General features: G+C 45.0%; 2 protein-coding genes across 2 annotated transcripts in view; one reads left to right on the top strand and one right to left on the bottom strand.

Moving 5' to 3' along the window:
- Nucleotides 1-18,090, bottom strand: part of LOC146610986 (cadherin-4-like) — a 251,544-nt gene that overhangs the window by 195,867 nt on the left and 37,587 nt on the right. The window lies entirely within an intron of this gene.
- On the top strand, nt 4,110-5,356 carry LOC146610987 (uncharacterized). Its single transcript, XM_085345692.1, has 2 exons — nt 4,110-4,939; nt 5,296-5,356. Exons 1-2 carry the CDS (start codon nt 4,158-4,160, stop codon nt 5,354-5,356), a joined length of 843 nt encoding a protein of 280 aa, XP_085201818.1. The 5' UTR covers nt 4,110-4,157.

Here is an 18,090-nt window from a genome sequence, read left to right as displayed (position 1 = left end):
GCTTTGAGAAGGGACCCAGAACAGTTATGCTCATACATTTTTATCACCCAAATTCAGTGCTAACCGACCATTAAAACAGTAATAGGATAACAGCAATTAAGCCCTGGGCTATGGAAGAGATGGAGCCACTAGAGATAAAAATGATCATAGGAGGAAAGAAGAGAAGTACAGATGGGAGGAAAAGGGAGACAAATAAACAGAGAGACAAAAACATTATAGTTAATAACAGAGACTATGGCATAATGTTGTCTTGTCCTAGAAGCCCGAGTGTTAACCGATCCCTCCAGCAAAGGTGGGAGATATAAGGGTGGTGGAAATGAAAGACAAGGATAAGCAGAAGGAGCAAGTGTTTAGGATTCAATTAGCCTTGCCTCTCCTCGTTAGACCGGGCCAGGGCTGACAGCTCGAGCGGATGACAGGGAGGCCGACAGGCACATGCATCCTCTGCTGTGGCAGGTGACATCTCAGCCACTTGCACAATTGTCAGGTGGGAAACTGTAGACAATATCTACAGAGGCTTTCTGTATCACTGATTGAATTACTCGCCGCCAATGTGTATGCATCTCTTTGCACCTGAATGCATGTGCTGACAGACTTGAAACACATCATATCAACTAGCATAGTCACATAAAAGTTATCTCACTTCTCAGCATGTCACAGAATTTGTGTACACTTCAAGTCGTGGCCTTGAATGAAAGGATCAAACCGAAATGTCAGTTCACAGAAGTTGTTTTTCCTCCACCCGCAACAGATTCTGAAAGCTACTTTTCTGCTCTAAAGAGGCAAAACTTTCATCACCTGAACTTGGCTAGGGGATGTGGACATAAGGAAAAGGATGTTCATTATTGATGACAGAAGTAGTCCAAAAGGAGCTGCCAAAATGTGACTTTTTTCAGTTAATGGTGAAGTGAAAGAGGGACAATAAGAACTGACCTGCAAAGGCAGTGGATTATGATGGTGTACCTCAATGAATAATTTGGACAGAGCCAATAATGAAGTCATAAACAGGATCCATCCTCTGCCCTCAGATCAGTTAGGAGCAGGCAGAGATGGGAACCATTGATTTTCTCTATGGCCCTGGATGTTCTGTGGATCTTGTCTGCAGACTGCCAACTATGTGCATCAATACAGACGTGCCTTGCTTAGCCAATGGCAGCCTTCAAAAGGAAGAAGGGGGAGGGAGGGAAAGAAGGAAGGAAGGAAGCAGGGAGCCTGTTTGTGTCCAGGGGTCATCTCAGAAGACGTTATTTGCCCCGATTTAGAGTCGATGGGAATCTGTGTCTCCCGGCTGGGAATGACAACTGTGTGTCTACATAACATGCACTGTATTTGAGAAATGTGAGAGAAACAGACTGACAGCGCGGGAGACGCTAACCATTACTCTCATATAACAAAACTAAAGCACAGGTGTGGTAATTTAAAGGTACCCCATGTAACGACAGCTGGCAGAGATAGTATTAATTTAAGGCTTGCTATTAAGTAGTTGATTATCTATATGAAAAGGAGCTTCGAATGACTTAAGATCTCACCCCGTGACAAAAATGATCTAATTACAAATGTTTCATCTGACAAAAGATGCTAATCAGTTATCACCATGTGCTCAGTTATTACCATAAGAAAAGGAAATAAAATGAATATCTAGAATTCTGTGCTTGGAAAAACTAGATATTTTGATTGCAACTGGGTTTGCATATCCCAGATTTCCTAGTGTTTTTCCATTAATTAGGCTTGCCTTTCCAGGCTAGAGGTGGTTGTTGACGTGCATGTATGTTTGTAGATCTCAGATTTCAGCTTCAGTATCTCCAGCTGTGTCAATGAGAGACTGGACATCCTCCATTAGATCTCTAATAAAGATCAACAAGGTAAGAACACGCTGCCTAATCAACTCTGTCACTGCACACATCAGCACCAATGTTTATGTTTTCAATTAGGCTTCTCACTCACCCGTCGCTTTGTGTGTCTATGTGTGTGTGCCGACCAATCACTTGTTCAGGTTGCTGTGCACAACACTCAGCAGGTAATCATGGGACTGTCGGTGACATGCTATCTCTGATGGGCATTCCCCATTAATATTTATAATGCTGTGAATCAGCCCCACACTGAGCACTGTGACAGCAATCACCCCAGTTTTTTAATATCCCCATCCAGATCAATTCTGATTAGCATTTCAAGCGTTGGTGGAGCCACACAGTCTGCTGAACTTGTCCTTGTTCTCAAAGATGAATACAGAAAGAGAGAGGGACGCAGAAGAGCAAAACGCAGCTGACACCAAGTTAAACCAGAACTGAAATGTTTCCCATTGAAAAACCAAAGTGAAAAGAAACTGATGTCTTGTTTTTAAATGAAAAAATGCAGGTAACTGTGATGGGATTTGAAATATGAACAAAGACCTCCAGCACACAATAAAAAATATTCAGCCAGTGAAGCAGTCAGGTGGAGAGTCACATGTCAGCAGGATACGGAGATGTAAATTCATGCCTAAATCACCTGGGTAAGAATTTACGTGTTTTTATTGTTGATATGGGAAGTGACATTTTCTGGCATTAAAAGTAGGCTTTGAGGTCCCCTGTAAGCTTAGTCTCTTCTCCACCGCCATGGTGCTGCCATTTTATAAACCTCTATGTGGAGTGAGCTGTCCCTTTTGTCTTCTCTAGAAGACAAACCAATCTGCTTATCTCCAAATCCAGAGGGAGCGAAGGCGTTTGTTTCTGCAGATAGAAATAATACGCAAGAGAGGATAGTAACCTTCTGAACAACTGAATGGGTGGAAGGAGGCGGATTGTGTGTCAATGTGTGTCTCTGCATCTGTGTTATTGAGCTTGTTTATGTCAGGGTCCTGGGACTGGGCGACCCAGGATCCCTGAGCAGTTATGTATTATATTATTATTATTATTATTATATGTATTTTGGTATTGCTGCTGCTCTCCTCCATGATTGTAGATGTGAGTGTGTGTGTTTATGTCTGCGGGGATGCTTGGAGGATGGAGCTCAGCCACCTGCAGGCCTGAGGGGTGTGGCCCTGCGGAAGGACTGGCCACACCCGAAGCCACACACCTGCCGCTGATCAGGGCTCGTCGGGGGAGCTACTTAGGAGAGTCTTGGAGCTCCCACCGACGCGGGATCATTTCCTTGAGACTCCACGTTAGTCGTCCCATTGAATTGAGTGTAAGTGTATGCCCGCGGTTATTTGTGTCCTGACGGCTGCGTCTATTGTTTCCCACAGGAGGAGCGTGGAAGGCACGAAGAGCAGCGAGCACCGGGGGGTGCTGACACGGGAGCGGAGAGCACAGAGACACGAACTATTCACGCAGAGACACGACACGGGAGCCTGGGAGAACACGGGGATTTATTGTTGTTTTTGTTCCACTCTGTAAATAAACGCACTGCTTGAACTTTGAGCTCCGCGCCTGGGTCCTCCTTCCCCACTCCTTCCACGGTGTGCCATGCCGCACCGTGACAGAATGATCCCGCCTCTAATGGACCCAGCGGTCTCCGAGGAGAGGCTCAGGAGGGAAGTTATGGACGAAGTGTACCACCTATGTGAGGTGTGGTGGGAGAAGCCAGCGGAAGGTTTGCGTCACGCCGTGGAGAGGCGGCTGCAGGAGATGCTTTTTAAATTCCCCTGGCTGGTGGACTCCCTTAATGCGGTGGTCCTGGACTTCCTACTTTCCACCCTCCACCTCCACTCTCCTCCTCAGGCTGCCCACCAGCTCGGACAGCTGGTGGATTCACTGCCTGAGACGCCGGCCCCGACGCCGACACGGAAACGACGTTCGCGCCGCCAGCGTTCCTCACCGCAGCTAAATCCACAGACATCTCAACAGCCGGCTGTGGTGAGTCATATGGACAATTCATCGTCACTCACCTCAACTGTTTACTCTGGGGCTATGTTTATACGGTCAGCTGCCCAGCCGGTAGCCAAAGCGCAGCCCGCGGCCCAGCTGGTCGCTGTACCTCAGCCTATCGCCCGGCTAGTGATCCAGCCGTCACCTGCTGAATCATGCCCCGCGACATCTACCTCACCGCTTACCGTTTCATCCTGTTCACCATCCACATCACACGCTCAGCCATCTTCTCCACCAGCAGCAGCCTCCATTCCACTGCCCACTCCAGCGGCCTTGTCCGGAGAGAGCGACCTCACCCGCGTCCAACGCCTGATGGACTGGGTAACTCACACCACCAACACAAGGGCAAGAGTGGTGGGGTTAAACGCCATCGAGGCAATCCTGGAGGGAGACCCCTACCTCGGCCAGCTCAAGGGAGTTTCCGCCTGCCTTTGCACCCTGCGTAAAGCCCGGGGGGTAGTGCAAGCTCGGGAAACCTCAGACTTCGTCCAGCTGCAGCAGGAGCTCAGCATGCCCGAGCAGGAGCTCAGCGAGCCGGAGGAGCCCGCACCGTCAGCTGAGGCGCTCAGCGAGCCGGAGGAGCTCAGCATGCCCGAGCAGGAGCTCAGCGAGCCGGAGGAGCCCGCACCGCCAGCTGAGGAGCTCAGCGAGCCGGAGGAGCTCAGCATGCCCGAGCAGGAGCTCAGTGAGCCGGAGGAGCCCGCACCGCCAGCTGAGGAGCTCAGCGAGCCGGAGGAGCTCGGCATGCCCGAGCAGGAGCTCAGTGAGCCGGAGGAGCCCGCATCGCCAGCTGAGGAGCTCGGCATGCCCGAGCAGGAGCTCAGTGAGCCGAAGGAGCCCGCATCGCCAGCTGTGGAGCTCCGCATGCCCGAGCAGGAGCTCGGCGAGCCGGAGGAGCCCGCTCTGCCAGCTGAGGAGCTCAGCGAGCCGGAGGAGGAGCTCTCGCTGCCGGCCGAGGAGGAGCTCTCGCTGCCGGCCGAGGAGGAGCTCTCGCTGCCGGCCGAGGAGGAGCTCTCGCTGCCGGCCGAGGAGGTCAGCGGACCGGAGGGACCTCCACGTCTAGCGCGGCCTCCTCGCCGTCCACGTCCGGTGCGTCCACGTCAGCGATCGGCGCGTCATGGACCTGTTGCCACGCCTCGCTGTTGCTCACCGGAGCAGCGACGTTGCCATCGGACCCGTGGCAGGCCGCCGGAGGGGCAGCGCCGCCGCCACCGGACCCGTGGCAGGCCACCGGAACCGTTCCACCGCCACCGGACCCGTGGCAGGCCGCCGGAGGAGCAGCGCCGCCGCCACCGGACCCGTGGCAGGCCACCAGAACCGTTCTGCCGCCACCGGACCCGTGGCAGGCCACCAGAACCGTTCTGCCGCCACCGGACCCGTGGCTGGCCGCCGGAGGAGCAGCGCCACCGCCACCGGACCCGTGGCAGGCCCCCTGAACTGTTTTGCTGCTGCCGCCGGACCCGGGGCCGTCCGCCGGAGCTGCTACGTCGCCGCCGTTGGGCTCGAGGTAGGCCCCCCTGAACTCTCTTGTTGTGTTGATGGGCCGCCTGTGACTGTTTGTGGCGTCTTTTCGTTTTCTTTTTGCACCGCTGCGGGATGCGCGGTCTGACTCTGAGACTGTGGACTGGGTCGGTTTGTTGTTTTGTTGTTTTTGCTTGTTTTGGTTCTGGCCCTCCGTCCTGGTTCCCCCAGCCGCCCGCCCTGGGTTGGTTGTGCTGTTTTTTGTTTTGGTTTTGGGGTCGTCGGGAGCCGACCCTTAGAGGGGGGGTACTGTCAGGGTCCTGGGACTGGGCGACCCAGGATCCCTGAGCAGTTATGTATTATATTATTATTATTATTATTATATGTATTTTGGTATTGCTGCTGCTCTCCTCCATGATTGTAGATGTGAGTGTGTGTGTTTATGTCTGCGGGGATGCTTGGAGGATGGAGCTCAGCCACCTGCAGGCCTGAGGGGTGTGGCCCTGCGGAAGGACTGGCCACACCCGAAGCCACACACCTGCCGCTGATCAGGGCTCGTCGGGGGAGCTACTTAGGAGAGTCTTGGAGCTCCCACCGACGCGGGATCATTTCCTTGAGACTCCACGTTAGTCGTCCCATTGAATTGAGTGTAAGTGTATGCCCGCGGTTATTTGTGTCCTGACGGCTGCGTCTATTGTTTCCCGCAGGAGGAGCGTGGAAGGCACGAAGAGCAGCGAGCACCGGGGGGTGCTGACACGGGAGCGGAGAGCACAGAGACACGAACTATTCACGCAGAGACACGACACGGGAGTCTGGGAGAACACGGGGATTTATTGTTGTTTTTGTTCCACTCTGTAAATAAACGCACTGCTTGAACTTTGAGCTCCGCGCCTGGGTCCTCCTTCCCCACTCCTTCCACGGTGTGCCATGCCGCACCGTGACAGTTTATGTGTAAGAGAAAGCCTTTGCTAGCCTTGAGGCACCCCCAGAGATGTTTATTTGTAGTGACAGCAAGGTTTGTTCTCTCTGTGTTCCTATTTATCACACTGAGCTGATTGCATGGCTACGGCCAGATCCCACAGAGAGGACACAATCACCGCCGCGACAGATATGCATGAGTAAGCAATATGGCTCTATGAATTCGCAGACATAATCTATCGGCTTACATCAGCATCCCTCACAAAGAAAAATGAATATAAGCTAAGAGGGGCACCAGGCTATGTGCTGAATATGGAATGTTCCCTTATAAGAGATGCACTGAAAGGGTTGACGTAAATCTAAAAAGATTCACTGAGCCAGATTTGTGGAAAAGTCATCTGAAAAACAAACAAATGATAGACACTAGCTGGTATTCTAAATGATAGGAAGGGAGAAGAACAGGCAGGAGGGAGTGGGTAGCAGAGATTCCTTTGGGGAACAAAATGCTCTTTGTGGCTTTAGTGAAAATAATGACTCACCAAATGGAGCACTTTAAGGAAATTCACACTCAACTCTCCTGGCTCTATTCCTTTTCTATTCTCTCTCTTCTCTGCTTCCCTCTCGCTCTTTGCCTCACTGTTACATTGTCTTCTCGCCTCCCGTGAGGAATATCACAAGGCTCCCAAAAAGCACAAAGACACTCTCATCGCTTCCACTCTTGCCTCTGCTAGCACACGTACTCGTGTGCACCTACATACACATGCACACGTAGTATGGGTAGGTGGTATACACCTGCAAATTCCCAGTGTGAATCTTGACCTTTTCACATGAGTCATGTTTCCCATAAATATCTTCTTTTGTGTGCTTGCTTTCAATGTGTCTCTATGTGTGCTTGTCTGTCTCTATATCATATGTGTGTGTCTGTGTGTCTGTGTCTCTATCTCTGTGTTTCACTGCAGAGTTGACCTTTCCATCCCTGGTTTGTCCCAGATTAGAACTGACACTGCCCTCTGCTACAGACCAAACTGATACGCATACTGACACCAACACACAAACACACACACACACACACACACAGACAAAGGACACGCACGCAGATTAGAAACATGCATGCAGACAGATTCAAACTAATGTCGGATGAATACCTTGCATCACCAAAAAGTTTCTCTGGAAAGGACCACATTTAAAGCTTGAGTCGTTAATACATCCTAAAAGGACTTTATAAGACACTGGATAATTTCCTTGACCCAAAGAGAAGCGTGTAGTGGTTTAGCTTTGCCAAACATTACTAAAAGCCTCACTGACGGCTGATGTAATGTTGTGCAGTAAGCCAGTATACGTGTGCTCAAAATAGCAAAGATAGCAAGCTACATACCATATCTGTCACATTCATGACCTAGCTGTAGCATATTGCCATGCTAATTAGCGCTAAACACAAAGTGCAGTTCTTCTTTCAACTGCTCCCCAGTCCTCCCCTAGCGCACCAACCTTCTCTGTGTCCTCCTTCACTACCGTCGATGAGCTGTATGCATCGTCCGTGTGATTGAATGGCAATAAAAAAAAGAATTTTAAAAAACAAAGTTTGGCAAAGAGCTACTACATGGGTTGTGACACAAGGATCACTTGCAATGCACTGCAATTACAACCATGCTAAATCCCATAGCCCCGAAAGTTGAAACAGAGTTATCTGAGTGAACTGGACTCTCTCACCCATAAGGATGAGGATCTATGTGGCGTTGTAGGTGGACTTGTTTCTGTCTCAGTGGGAGAGGGACCAGAGAATAAGGCTCTGACAGAGCTGAGCAACACTCTATTTCACTGATCGCTGAACAGCGTCTCAGCCTCTGCCACAGGGGGATAAGCTCACTTACCTGGCCTGTATGTGTGTTTCTGTGTGAGTGGGTATGATCATGTACATGTCTGTCTCTATGCATCCTTGGTTGACCCAGTGATGTTTTTTGAAATTATGCGCATATGTACATGAAATACATTTACTTTCAACACGCCAAATAAACAAGTTTCTCCCTACAGCCACAGCTACAGGGTCACTAGCTTGGACAATGGATTTTGAGCCTGGTCATTTAACCTGAGCATTGACCCTCATCATTCATTGCTCCAGTGACAGCAAGGGGAACATAGAAGTCAAAACCTTTGGATTTAAAAAAAAAAGAAAAAAAGAAAGAAAATCAGGTCACAGTCTGACCCATGTGGCAGTCTGACGGATGTGTGTCTATGCCTTTACTAAAAATATGCACAAATACACAAAGAAGATGCAATGCTAACAAAATTCCACTTGCACAAACACACCTGTGTCCATTTCATTTCAGACACATGAGCTGGCCATTTTAATGCTGACCTTGGCTACATGATTCAAAAACGTCTGGGCTTATTTTTTCTCCATGCTCTGTTCATATAAAGTTTCATACAAGGACAAAATACTAAAGCAGTTTAATACCCACTATATATATGCCCCACTATGAAAATATAGACAATATTTTTGATACCATGTAATGAGTACAAAGTATCTGACAGAAACCCAGTAGTAAATAAGGATACTAATAAATAAGGATTTTGAGCTTGATAGTTAAGTGGGGGATTTTCACATTTTACCCAGTGTGAAAAGTTTATATGTTATCATATGTGTGAGATGTAACACAAACATCAGACATCAAAAAGTCCTTAACCTCTCTAAAGCCTGTGTAATGCCCAGTAATGTGACGGCACAGTAACAGTCAAGACAACTCAAGTGAACAAGTCAGTGTCATATGTCTTGCCTCCTGCACAATTTGTGCAGATAACACTCTTGCCCAAAGCAAACTGTGTATTTACCTTAGTGAGAATCCATCTGACATGGATTGTTTCCTCCTGTGTGCTATATGTGAGAAAAGGCAACCTCAGACATCGGGATATTGTCTGGATGTTAAAACACCTCATATTGGCTAAAAAAAAGCCTTGGACAACAAATAGCCCAGATTAAGGAGCTTAGATCCCAGCATTCACTGGATGAAAGGCTAGGAAATGCCATGAGAGGTTAAAAGTATAAAGACCACATTCATATTTACATTGACACCCATGGTTAAATTATGTGGATGTCTTTTATAAGAAAAAAAAAATGGACACGTGGAAACAACCTTTGCAGGACCATGATCGCCAGTCTGCTTGGACGATTGGATACTGGGATCGCATAAGCCTTCACAAAAACACACAGACTAAAACAAACAGGGAAGCAATGGGAAATAAATATACAAATATCTGCACATAAATAAAACTGCAGATGGCTATATCATAAAGGGACACCCTGTAGAGAGAGAAAGAGCTACCCTATAGCAGAAGAAGAATGAGCAGGGAATATTTAATATGTATGAAAATGAATCAAACACAAAGGATCACCATAGTGATGAGAGAGGAAAGGATAGAAGAGGGAGAGATCTGGGGCAATGAGGTGCGAGTGTCACAGTTAACAAGAGCCAACAATATACATACACACACACATATATATATATATATGTACTACACAAGTATATATAGTAAAGATTAACACTAGACAAATCTAAAAGCAGCTGCATCCAGTGGCTTGTGCAAAACACACAGAAAACAGGAGGAGTAGAAGAAATAAACAGGTCATGAAGATGTTAAAAGTTGATACTACATGAATCCTGAAGGCCAGATGATTAACTTAATAGTGATCTGAGATCAGCCGGGACTTTTATTGGTTCTCATTCATTATGTCTATTTCTTATTTTAGAATCATGATATCACTACAACCTAAATCCCCCTGACAATATACTGAGTTCAGCTAATGACTGTTTAGTATCACTGTGTCAGGACACCATGAAGACAAAAAGCAGAGATTAAAAAGAAGGAAGAAAATGGTGTGGCTGATGAGGAGCTCTTATAAACATGCTGATTCATTCATCTGCTAGAGCTGGGAAGCACTTCCTCTGGGAAAGAGAGGTCAAACACATTAGCTCCCTGCATTGAGCGAGTGCAGTACTTTTACAGAACTGCTAGAGGTAGGCTGTCAGGAGAGCATCACCTTTGTCAGTGTCTCTCAGGATAAAGCGACAGACCTCCAGGGAGCATATTTGCAGAAAAATGCAATTTGAGCACTGTGTTTATTTCGCCTTTATTAAAAAAAAACTGCAAAGTCATAAATTCTATGAATGCATTCATATCCCCCCATGAACTATCACAGATCACATTGTTTAATAAGAGAACAAAGTAGAAATAATATCTAATCTATTTCCACAGGGTATAACTGCGCGTACGTGTGTGTGCATTCATGTGCGTGTGTGTGCGCGTGTTGGCTTTTTTTTCACATTAGCACTGGGTAATCACATGTTTGCTTTGCACAAAGATGTTTAGAGTTAATAAACTTTTCATATTACTTTTATGTTTAATGCAGTTGCAAGAATCCCCACAGCCTCTATTAAGACCCTATGATTCCTGGAGAATTTAATAATCAGACCTTAACTTTTTATTAACACATCAATAACAATACAAAACAACAGCATAGATTAACACAACATTACACTGCTGACACCAGTGATTTTGTGGTCTTGTATAATAAATGAAAAACACTATTTTTTTTTTATGTGCATTCTCAATGGGATTCACACAGTCAATGGAATGTTCCCTGAGCAAGCAGCACAGTGTAATTAAGTCTGGACACTTGGACAGACAAACAGACACAAGGTTAAAAGATTGTTTTTACAATATTTTTCCAGATGTTTGCATTTTGTTTGTTTGTTTTAAAATACCAACATGTCAAAGCATTACTGAATGACAGGCAAGTTAATTATTTTTACAATTCTTCTTTGTTCAAATCGAATTTAGTCGTCAGTAAAAAAAAGGCCAACAACCAGCCAGACACTCCAATGAGAAGGAATAATGAGTGAAATGCACAGCAGACTGCCATGCCTCAGCATCAAGGCCTCAAGCAGAGCTAGGAAATGTGTCATTGGTTAAACAATTCCTTTGCCACATCCAAACGAGACAAGATCCCCTGTGCAAATATAGATCTCATTTATTACACCTCATTCAAATGCATCATTGCACCCAATGGGCAACTGTAGTTGTTTGGTGCTGGAACTACTATATAAATTTAAAGGCTAGATTGGATATTGCTTTTACAATGTTTCTCTGGAGTGGTGTTGAGGCCATTCCTGATGCAGAGGATTGATTGGAATGGCACATCTGTTTGTTCTTCTTTGCTTAATATTTACATGTTAGTGTGTTTATTTCTATTATATGCAAGTTTGTGCTATGCATTTATGCGTGTAAGGGTGGATAAGAGTTGAGGTGCACACCACTGAAAGAATTCAGAATAATGAACATTTTCATCACTGCATCTGTGAGCACATTAAAAAAAAACCACAGGCTCGCGCGAGGTCAGTAATGTGAACTTCATGTCACTTCCCATTTCCTGTTTAACAGGTCTGTGGTCAATGTTATCACAAGACGTCTTGAGCTCAAATGGACTTGCATAATCAGCTGACCAAAATGATTTTGGAAATTGCCTTTTATTATTAGAAACACTCCATTACATTCTAATATAAATACATTAACTGCACACTGCATGAAAGGTGTTAAAGCTACACCATCGTCACCTCCCAAACGCTCCCTCCACGAGCCAGAGCCTGAAAGAAATAGCATGCGTGCAAAATTTATTAGACGTGCTGACACCCCATGCTTTGGCTGGGTTGGTGGCTAAATGAAAAGGTATGAAATTAAACAATTTAATTCTCCTCTTTGACTGGCTGGCAACCTCAGTGCCTGTCACTGTTGCTTAATGTAACACTGGAGAGGATAGGACGAGATCTGTGGTGGAAAAGCCAAGCTTGAGCATCAACTGTCAAGCCTGGACATGACGCTCAGCAGGCCTGAGGGATACCAGCAGAGCAAAGATAGTTGAAGAGGAGAACCAGACAAGGAAGGAAGGGGCAAAAGCAGGGAAGGAAGATTGAATCATGAAAGAGGAGAATGAAGACGGAAAAAGAGACACAAGATGACAAAAAGAGAGAATATGAGTAACGGTAACAGTAATGGTGGGGATGCTAGCAGTGTGATGGCAGCGGGGTGGGGTGAGGGTTATTCAGAGTGTTAAAGCAGTTGAAATTTATTGCAAATAACTGTTCCTGATGCTCTGCCGTTTCAATTTCACACAGCGCAATTCCACAGCTCTGGAGCAAATGTGTCCCTGTCAGCATCGCTTAGGCTTCTGTTGCTCTCTGCCTCACACCTCTGCCCCACCCTCTGCCTTCTCCTCCTCCTTTCCCACCTTTGCTCCTTCGTCTCTGTCTCTCAATTGCGCTTTGCCTTCTTATCCACTTTTTCTATCCATATCCCTGCCATCTCTTTTTCATGTTCTTTTTTAGATGATTACACCGCTGCAGACAAGTTAAGATGGATAGAGGTGGGAAATGGGCATTGAATAAGCAACGAAAGAGACAATAGACAATAAAAGAATGGAGGTAGTGGTCTAAAAGATGGGGGGAAGTAGAGGAAGCTATAGGACGTGTAGAAAAGTTAACTTATGAGAAAGTATTGTTGCAAACTTCATTGCTCAGAGAGAGAAAAGAAAGAAGACAAGAGAAAAGAAGAAGGGCTGCATCTTGATTGTACCAGGCAATATTTAAGCCAGTGTTCAGGCACAAATGAGATGTGCAGAACCAGAGGAAGCCTATTAAAGCGTTGGTAATAAAAGACTCACAGTTCATAGACTGACACCAAACTGTCCTTTATTCAAGGTTCTGATACAGAATGCTCACCCCAGTCCTCTTCCTACACCCTCACCTCAGTGGGCAAAGCAGGTTAGAGCGATGGAGAGATAAAGGGAAGCAAGTAGGGTTAAAAAGAATATTATTCATTTGGGCTGTGTTGTGAATAATTTATCTCTAGGATGAGGAGCAGCTCTGGATCCATAATGAGGCAGATGCCACTGTGAAAGACTTTCATCTTCCACAGTCTAAAGACCCCTTATCTTGGCATTATAATTGCCAAATAAAATCTTCTGTGTAACGTAACTGTCTCTTTATGTAATTCTATCACGATATGCATATTCACACAAACTGACTGACACTCTAGAACTCAGCTAAGTTGCAGCTATCAAAACTGATGCTCTCCCCCTGCACGGTTCCTGCCATTGCTACATGCTACAAACCACAGCTGGATTAGCACTGTATGCTTCAGCAGGATCATCACAAGCACCGGCAGCAGCATCTGAGTGGCAGGAAGAATCAGTCAGGGAATCAGCCTGAGAGACGAGTGCTGAGGCAGAGAGAGGAGCAGCAAAGACAAGGAGGCAGAGAACAGAGAAAGAGCAAAAAGAGACCGCTCCACTCAGTCTGCAGTGGATTGATAAGAGTTATTATTTCATTATCTCTCCCTGGGCCTCGTCCTGAGCTGGCATACACACGTACATGCACAAGCACACACATACTCATACATACATACATATGTGCTTATACACTTAAATGATAGAGAGAAGGAGAGAATGCAGATTAGGGAAATTTTAATGAAGGGCACAAGAGAGAAAAAAAAACACGGGCTATAGAGTACTTATCATAAGTTAGCAACAAAACTGCAAGGGAGACAGTTTTTCTACCTTTTTGCCAGTAGTCTGTTTAACTGAACATGTTTCATTAGTCACACATGGGCTGACAGGGATCGGAGCATGACATGTGTCTACAGTTCTTACAGGGAGGTGACTACATCCACCTTCATATCTGCTTAAAGCTGGACCAAAGATTAACTTGGATATACGTGATATGGATGTGATGGGCAAAAAATTAAGCATGTTTATATTTTAATTTATTATATTTATTTATTTTATACACACACACACATATATATATATTAGGGGTGCAACGATACACAAAATTCATGGTTCGGTTCAATACTTTGGTGTCACGGTTCGATATTTTTTTGATACAAAAAATGTTCATGCCTTTTTAATTAGTCATTTATTAAAATTATAAATATATATTTTAACTCAAAGGTAGTTTTTAAATTTAATGTTGCTGAAACAACAAAATAATAATAAAAAATAATACATCTATCTGAACGAGAAATCACTCATCTTTGGAAAAGAGAGATTATTACAGAGAAATGTCTCTTTCCAAAATAAAAGCTATACTATACGCTTCTTCTGGGGTATACTCTCAGCAGCATATTAAACATATCAGGTCCCCATAAGGAGAATCATGTGCTAACGGCTGTCTAAATGACGCGGGTAAAGTTTGTAGCATGCGTGCTTGTTCTTTTTGTCTGCTTCCACTTGTCTTTGCACTAGGATGATGTAGACGTAAATGTGCAGTCATATTCGTTGTGTTCCCACTAGTGCTGTCAGCGTTAATCTAGTTAAAATGACATTAATGCCATAACGCGGCAAATCTCCGTTAACGAGTTACCGCCGATCGCCCCGTGTGTGAGGCTGGACGGCGTCAACACGTTAACAAGCAACGTACTAGTTCCCACCAACTGAGCATTGCGTGGCACATCCGACATACTGTTTTACTTTTGTCCATGAAGCGCTTACCATCAGGGTCATGCTTCACATGAAAACCAAGACAGTTCCAAACGCCAGATCTGAATGAGGGTGGGGGGGAGGGGTTCAATTTCGGGTAGCGTTGAGGTAGTTGCCATGTTGCAACGAGCTTCTGTCTTGCTTCTGTCTGCACTCGACAGTGCATCCTAGGCGGAGTAGTCGAACGCAGATCCACTGAGCGCTCAACACAGACAGCATCGTCAGAAGAAAAGTTGATAAAATAAATAAAAAATGTTGTATTGTTCGATACATATGCGTACTGAACCGAAAGTGTCATAATTGGCCTTCCGGGGTGCAACCTAAAAATAGCAAAGAGCTGTTCTAAGATGCATAAGAAGTGGGAAGAAAAATCAGCCAAATTTAAAACAGTGTTTTTTGATCACAGCATGCATGCCATAATACTGCCTTGCTTGAAAGACAAGGCAGTAGTGTAGTCTTGCCATATACAAAGACTTACGTGGATTCAAAAGTGAGCAAGCACTTATGAAGACTGGCAAGTTTAAATAACAGGCAAAGAGCTCAGCTGAGAGTAGGCTCTGTGAGTGATACTGTAATAGCTTTGACATTTTTGCAACGCCATTTTTATGTAGCGCCACAAAGTGCCAGGTACAAAGGGGTGACGAGCTGAGAAGGGAGAGGTCGAAGCTGTTAATACACACCTTGAATGACAACTGCAGCATAATTATGAAAATGCTCAGAACATGGAGAGTAATTGTTAAAATTGGAAAAAGTTTTTTTCTTTAAACTCAGCAATTGCTTTACAGTCCTTTCTGTCTAGAGTGACCCATCTGTCTCCCTCTGTCCCTAGGGCAGGTGGAGCTCAGGCGTGGTGTTTGAGAGGAACCATGTGGCCATGCTCAGCCCTTCATACTTCATTAGTGTCTCCTGTTTGTTCCCTACCTTTTTCCCACCATTACGTCCCATCCACCACTGTCCCAACCTCATTTGTCGCCACAGTCTCCTGAGGAATTGGCCCTCCCTCTGGGACGTCCAGCAAAGGAAAAAGCATTAGTGTGTACGAGGAAAGGCGCAAGCGTCTGTGTGCTTATCCCATGCCCCTTAGCATGACAGCAGTAATGCACATTGCTTACATTTATACATGAGTTTGGGGTTTTTCCCTCAATAATACAGTACACATCTTCAGTTTCTCTTGTGCAGTATACCTTAAGTCTGAAGATGCATGAGCCACTGAAGTGTTAAACTGCTCACTCCGGTTCAAGCAGTCCACCTAACAATTATGGCAAATACTAATACACATATAAAAAAAGATACATGAGCATATGCAAGCGCAAAAGGTTTTGTTCAATGCGGATGCTTACAACCTGACCTACCTCTCCCTGAGAAAAGCCATATCTGCACACACACACACGCACACAACCCTATATATAAACCTGAAGATAAATGAATAACTGGGTATGCATTGGAGACAAGCCTATGTGACCCTGCACCACTGCCTCTTTCAACTGAAGACCTTCAGCTTCTAATTCTTTCTCTCAGCAACCTCATCCCTCATGCCAGCGTCGCAGAAATCTCTTCACTCACCAGACGTGTGTAGATGTGCATCCTAGTTGGACAAGTAAGACTAAGAGATAAAGGACGAGCACCACAGCTGGTGAAGTACTATATGTTTATGGGGTCAGGAAATTGCATGAGGAATGGATATAAATGTCCAAGAAATAGTCTCTTTTGAGAATTTGCTTTATAAATTGCAGGTAGTCTTGACCTGCTGATATTTCTATTCCACACTTAATTCTCTGGGTAAAGAAGTTCTTTAAGGTAAATTTAAAAAGGAAATATATCTCCACTAGGGGCATTATGTATCTATGTGTATATGGAAATCACATTTACACCAGCAAATTGGGTAGAAATTCATCTGCTATCTCACACTGATTGGATCTAATGTAACAGTTTTCCTGACCCAACGGAGCTTGAAAGGCTGATAATTGAATGAATTTACCTACTGCTCTCTCTACACTGGAGACAAAGGAAAGTATTCTCACAAAGACAGATAATACAGCAGTTGAAGCTTTTGCAATGAATGCACATATCTCACAAGACTCAATTTGAGCATACTTTTTTCCCCGAAACAAAGCAAGTCAAAGCTAAAACCACATCTCACTGTAGTAAAATGACAACTTGCACTGTTTCTCATGTGATTCTAACCATGGGAAGGTGCTAAATATGGTAACATTAAAAAAAATTCCCACTAGTTTGTCCCCATCTCCCAAGAGGATGTGGTCATATTGAATTCTTTATCATATCCACACAGTGCAAAACATTTCCCATGCTCCCTCAAAGAAAGCTGAACACCCACAACGTAATTACAGTGTATGTGAATGGTGAAAGAAAATGTTCAGGGCTGCATTACACTTTCCAAAACTATGAAACAGTAAGAACTGATTCAGTGAATGAGATAGCTTTTAACAGCTAGTATATACAATGTGGAGCTCAAGCCAAAGCTTTGTCATTGCAATACAGTTCTGTGATTACTGTATAAAATAGAACCAAGGAGGCTTTGCCCATGAGAGACAAAAGCAGATATGGAGGGAAGATCAAGGATGAGAGCAATAATGGAGAGGAGAGAGAGCACTGAGGAGGAGGGACAAACACGAAGGCGAACAGATTGAAAGTGTCAGTGCCCCACTTTACAGCAGATGGGGATATCACAATGCACAGCTCTCCTCTTGTTCTCTATTTACTATTCTTTCACTTAGGCTTAGCGAGATGCAACTCTTTAGTGAGACTGTCATGGCGCTTGTATAAACACATTCATATTCTGCTGCCCAAACCACAAACAAGTGCATGCCAAGATATGAATTCTTCTTCAGCAGTATAGAGTTACTTGTGTTTATTAGAATAAATAACAACAATCACACAGCCACGAAATATTCTCTTCAAGCCGAAAGAAGTATAGCAATGTTACTGAGTTAATATGCACACACATATATACAACCTGTCGTCTTCATCCTCCAAGACTGCTGTGGGTTCAGGCATAGAGCAACCAGCTTGGTAATGAGGGAGAAAACTAATATTTGGAGTGCATTAATATTGTTGATCTGAGGTGGCACTGAGGCTAAGCATACCAGCCAACGCTTGTTTGTGAAATATGCTGTTATTTGTTCACTAGAAATGCAGCAGTGGCTAGGCAGAGAACATCACTCAGCCATATGCTGGGCAACTGAACCTTACAGATGTACTCATGCGCACTTAATGGCAATCCATCCTCGACTTTTCATTACTCCTACTGTCTGCACACAGACGCCTATAGTGTGCACATTACAAGCAAACAAAAGTAAAACTAGGCGCTCACAGAATAAG

This window comes from Diplotaxodon limnothrissa, linkage group LG20, assembly GCF_057381915.1.
Source record: "Diplotaxodon limnothrissa isolate DT_005_m linkage group LG20, D_limnothrissa_male_GT1.1, whole genome shotgun sequence".
Lineage (NCBI taxonomy): Eukaryota > Metazoa > Chordata > Actinopteri > Cichliformes > Cichlidae > Diplotaxodon > Diplotaxodon limnothrissa.
This window is presented reverse-complemented; position numbering and strand designations above follow the sequence as displayed.